Source organism: Alligator mississippiensis, chromosome 15, assembly GCF_030867095.1.
Source record: "Alligator mississippiensis isolate rAllMis1 chromosome 15, rAllMis1, whole genome shotgun sequence".
Classification (NCBI taxonomy): Eukaryota; Metazoa; Chordata; order Crocodylia; family Alligatoridae; genus Alligator; species Alligator mississippiensis.
The window spans coordinates 27,034,118-27,038,604 of NC_081838.1; the positions used below are offsets into that span (position 1 = coordinate 27,034,118).

The window sequence follows — 4,487 nt, forward strand, 5'->3', positions numbered from 1 at the left end:
AAAATGGTCACTTGTGTCAGCACCCAGAGCTGGTGCAGGGCCTGATCTGATGCAGAGAACTGGCAATGGCTGATGAAGCTGAGTGAGGTGAACCAGATATCAAGTGTGATGAACTGGAAGACACCACTCTATTGCAATCAAACTTGAAAATACATCAAACATGAAAATACATCTGATTAAATAGACTCCTGCATCCCCAGGTGGTTTGAGCATCCAAAGCCATCAAAGGGGCTTCTCTGTGCACTGTTTACCATTCAACATATTCTGAAAGCATTTATCAAGATGGCATGAAAATGCTGTATAAATACCCAATACTAACTAAGACCTTGGTACTGATTACCCTTAACTTAAGTTCAATTTAAATTGTCCTGGCAGTGCTATGATAAAGGAAGGTGGGACCAAATATTACTTTGGAGTAAAGGGACCTTCCGTATGAATGAGAAATGGCCCATTATATCTTGATTTCAGCTCTCATATCCATGTATTGGTATTTCCCATGTTTCTCATGTATCATGAAATAATATTTAAAAAATGATGTGCAACCCGGTCCAGGGGAGATTCCCGTTCCATGGAAATGTGGAGATCTGGGTTCTACTTCTGGATCTGCCACTGACTTCACGGGTGCTCATTGTCAAAGCACTTTGCAGTTTTTGTGCTCCACTTTCCCAATCTGTAAAATGGGGCTGATACTTATCTGTCTTTGAAGACAGACCACAAAAACTAAGGATCAAAATGGCCTCATAAGTATTCTATACAATTATTAACATGATGCATGTTTTTTTCTGACTTATTTTGGCTCTTGGTACAATATCACTTTACATTACAGAAAGAGACATTTCTTCTGAGTCTTGACTTAGAACGGCAGAGGATTCGATGTTTACGCTTTTTAAAAAATGCCACAAAGTAAATTCCCTTGTGAATTCAATAGCTAAAAGTGTTCATTATCTGCAATCCCAAGGAAAGTTTCATCATGAATGCCTGGTGGTGAGAAGCTGCTTTCTTATAAACCTGAGCGAATGCCGAACGGGGGCAGTGGCGCTGGGCATGGACACACAGCAACATCCAACAGGCAAGACAGCAAGATCATTCCAGCTGGTGAGTAGCATGTAGAGAGACTCTGTGACACTGCGAGGAGCAGAGTGATGGGGTCCACGACACTGATCCCCACACCCCACCACTACAGATGGAGAGGATTATAGGTAAGTGTTATGTTATGGCTGCTTGGTCTAACCACAGGGAGGCTGGCGGGACTGAGTGAGAGCTACCGCCTTGTATCCTTGGATCCTGCCTGCAGTCCTACCCAACCGACTCCTACATGTCGGGGTGGCCAGCACGGTATAGCTGGGGACAGAACAGATGTGCTTTTTTTCTGGTTCCATGTCCTTTTCCTCATCCAAGCAACCTCTTTCTCTAATACATCTTCATTCCAGAGATATCCCATCCTCTCCCCTAGACCCCCAAACCCAAATGCCCCACTCCATCTGCCCCAACACTGAACCCCGTAAACCCCCACTCTTCCCCTCTTCCTCCCCAGCTCCCTGACCCCAAGGACCCCTCCCTAATTTCCCCCCTTGAACAGCTTCCCATCCCCTCTCCAAAACATGAGAAGGGGGCAAGGAAAGTTCTCCCTGCACTTGCCCCAGACGTGAGGCTGCTCATCTGAGTGCAGTCATTGGTGGGTGCTGGGGGTGTAGGTGTGCTTGAAGCACTACCTGCACTGTGGGTGGACTTGCTGGTCCCTTGTGTGGATGTGCAGGTGTCAGGCCAGGTTAGTAGTCCGAGTGAAGCACTTCCCATACTTGGCACACTCATGGCCCTGCTGCTTTCCATCTTGCCCCTTTTCTTTCCATTCTGAAATCTACTGGAAAGTTACTGGAAGCCAGTTCTTCATGTTTGTTACTCTTTCCACTCTGTAGCTTATTGACTATAAACCAATTGCTGTCACTCTACAAAATCTCTCTGGAGCTCCAGATGTTCTTTCTCATTTCCTATAAGACACACCCAGGATGCCAGCCAGCTTGACAGAGATTTGATGGAGATTTGAAAGCCCCAAGGAAGGTGATGGTTATGGGCCTGAGGACTAAGGGGGTGCCACTGATGAGTCTTGACTGGGTTTATAGCTGAGCAAGACATGAAGGGTCATTAATATTGAGGTTAATGATGATTACGGTAATGATGATGAAGTATTAATAACTAGAGAAAAGGGAAGAAGGAATTTCTGAAAGCATCTGCTTGGGACATTTCCTTTTTGCATGCAGTTGTCTTAAATGCTGCTGGGTACGATTATCCAGTAGGACTGGCTAGACAAAGCCTTGTCTCGGATGATATAGTTGGGAAAGGTCCTGCTTTGAGCAGAGGGTTGGACTGATGAGGTTGCTTCCAACCATAATTATCTATGATTCTGTGACCCTGACCCATGAAAGCTACATTTAAAGACATGGACAGAAGAGCATTAAATAACTGTGGAGCCGGTACCTGGGGCAGGCGGGTAGGAAATTGCAATTCCACAGCCCTGAGCAAAGCCTGAGCAAAGGGAACATAAACTGTTCCCTGAGGCTGAACAATCATAGTATTGATGCAATGTACATCTCCCTGGTGGAACTATATAGCAAACTTTCAAAGATCATTACTTTTTTTTTTTCATTTCCTAGGAATAACCCACTAGAATAGTGACCTGATGAATAATGCTTGTGTTCAAAAGCTTGTCTAACTTAATCCAGACCATGAGAAAGGTCCAATAAAAGATATCACCCACAAAAATCCTTGCTTCTCACTAGAAGAGTGAAAGGAAAAACCCAGCTACACCTCATGGAGGAAGTAGGAGGAGACAATCACACATCTATCACAGAATTCCTCCTTCTAGGATTTGGGACCATTCCACAGCTACAGATTTTTCTCTTCCTGCTGTTTCTAGTGATCTATATGTTGACCGTGACTGGGAACATCCTCATCATTGTGCTTGTTGTTGCTGATCCACAGCTTCATACCCCCATGTACTTCTTCCTGGGAAACTTGTCGTACTTGGAGACTTGCTACACCTCCACCGTGCTGCCCAGGATGCTGGCCAGTCTCCTGACAGGGGACAGAACCATTTCTGTTAGGGGCTGCGTTACACAACTTTATTTTTTTGGATGTCTGGCAACTACAGAATGTTACCTCCTAGCTGCAATGTCTTATGATAGGTATTTAGCAATTTGTAAACCACTGCTCTATGCAATGTTAATGAATGGCAGAGTCTGTCTACTGCTAGCAACTGGATCTTGGCTAGGAGGATTGCTGGTTTCTATAATAATAATAAGTTTTATGTCACAATTAACTTTCTGTGGGCACAATGAGATTGACCACTTCTTTTGTGACTTCACTCCAGTGATACAGCTCTCCTGCAGTGATACGAGGCTGGTCATTCTTATTAGTTTTATAACTTCCTTCTTCTCTGCCCTTTCCCCATTTCTCTTAACTCTGGCGTCTTACATTTGTATCATAGATGCCATTCTGAGAATCCCTTCTGGGAGGGGAAGACAAAAGGCATTTGCTACCTGCTCCTCCCACCTCATTGTAGTAACAATTTTTTATGGGACCATATTGATTGTATATTTGCTACCAAAAAACAACATGCTGAGATACTTGAACAAAGCATTTTCTGTTTTCTACACAATCCTTACACCCCTGATCAATCCCCTTATCTACAGTCTGAGGAACAGAGAAGTGAAAGAGGGCCTGAGAAAAGTTGTCAGCAAATTTAGGATCCTGGGAATTCAAACTACCAGGCTGATATGAGGATAAGTGAAAGAAACAGTAATTGAGTGGTTCGGGTTTCAAGAGTCTTCTGCAGAAGGGTTGTATCTTTACGTTTGTTAAAGGTGAACCTGGTTGAAAGGCAGTATATTCTTGTAAACAGTTAAATCTTTATCTTTCCTTCCCCTCTTTGAGGTGGAACGTTCTGAACATGAACACACACCCTTCCCCCCCCCCCCCCCCCCACACACACACACAATTTCAGGCTCCTGTGTACTAATGCTAATAATATGTATTATTTCTCATGGGTTTTGTAGAACTAATAAAAGTTCTTCCAGAGTAAAAGTGACTAGGTTGATACAACCCTCAATGTGAGGTGCTTGATAATCCTGAGAAGTATATTATCATCTACTGCCTATATCCAGTTGTACTGCACTTGGCTTGGTTTTTTCTAGACAAATAGGAACAAATAGTTTCTGCTCCTGATAGATGTCAGCCATCAAGCCTGAACCTTTGTCTCTACCAGCAGCTCTGCCAGAAGCTTCATCTCCATCAACAATTCCTAGAGAAAGGGCATGTCTACACATTGCCCTATGGTGATGTTACTGTCCAGTGCTTTAGTACTTCCTGTTGGAAGTACTAAAACAAGGTGCAGTAACAGCCTGTGCATGCACAGCACATGGTTAAAATAGCAGATACTTCACCATAGCAGTGTACTGTAATGGAAGGGGTGGAGGGGTGAAAATTGCTAT

The 4,487-nt window shown here is 43.8% G+C and overlaps 1 protein-coding gene across 1 annotated transcript; it reads left to right on the forward strand.

Moving 5' to 3' along the window:
• Positions 1–1,031: 1,031 nt before the first annotated feature.
• LOC132245621 (olfactory receptor 6N1-like) lies at positions 1,032–3,965 on the forward strand. The gene is made up of 2 exons (XM_059718284.1): positions 1,032–1,199; positions 2,652–3,965. Exon 2 carries the CDS (start codon positions 2,809–2,811, stop codon positions 3,775–3,777), a length of 969 nt encoding a protein of 322 aa, XP_059574267.1. The 5' UTR covers positions 1,032–1,199; positions 2,652–2,808; the 3' UTR covers positions 3,778–3,965.
• The last annotated feature ends 522 nt before the right edge of the window (positions 3,966–4,487 follow it).

What these genes read in the sequence shown, in the direction of transcription:
- LOC132245621 (XM_059718284.1), top strand. Translation starts at nt 2,809, where the DNA reads ATGGAGGAAGTAGGAGGAGACAATCACACATCTATCACAGAATTCCTC.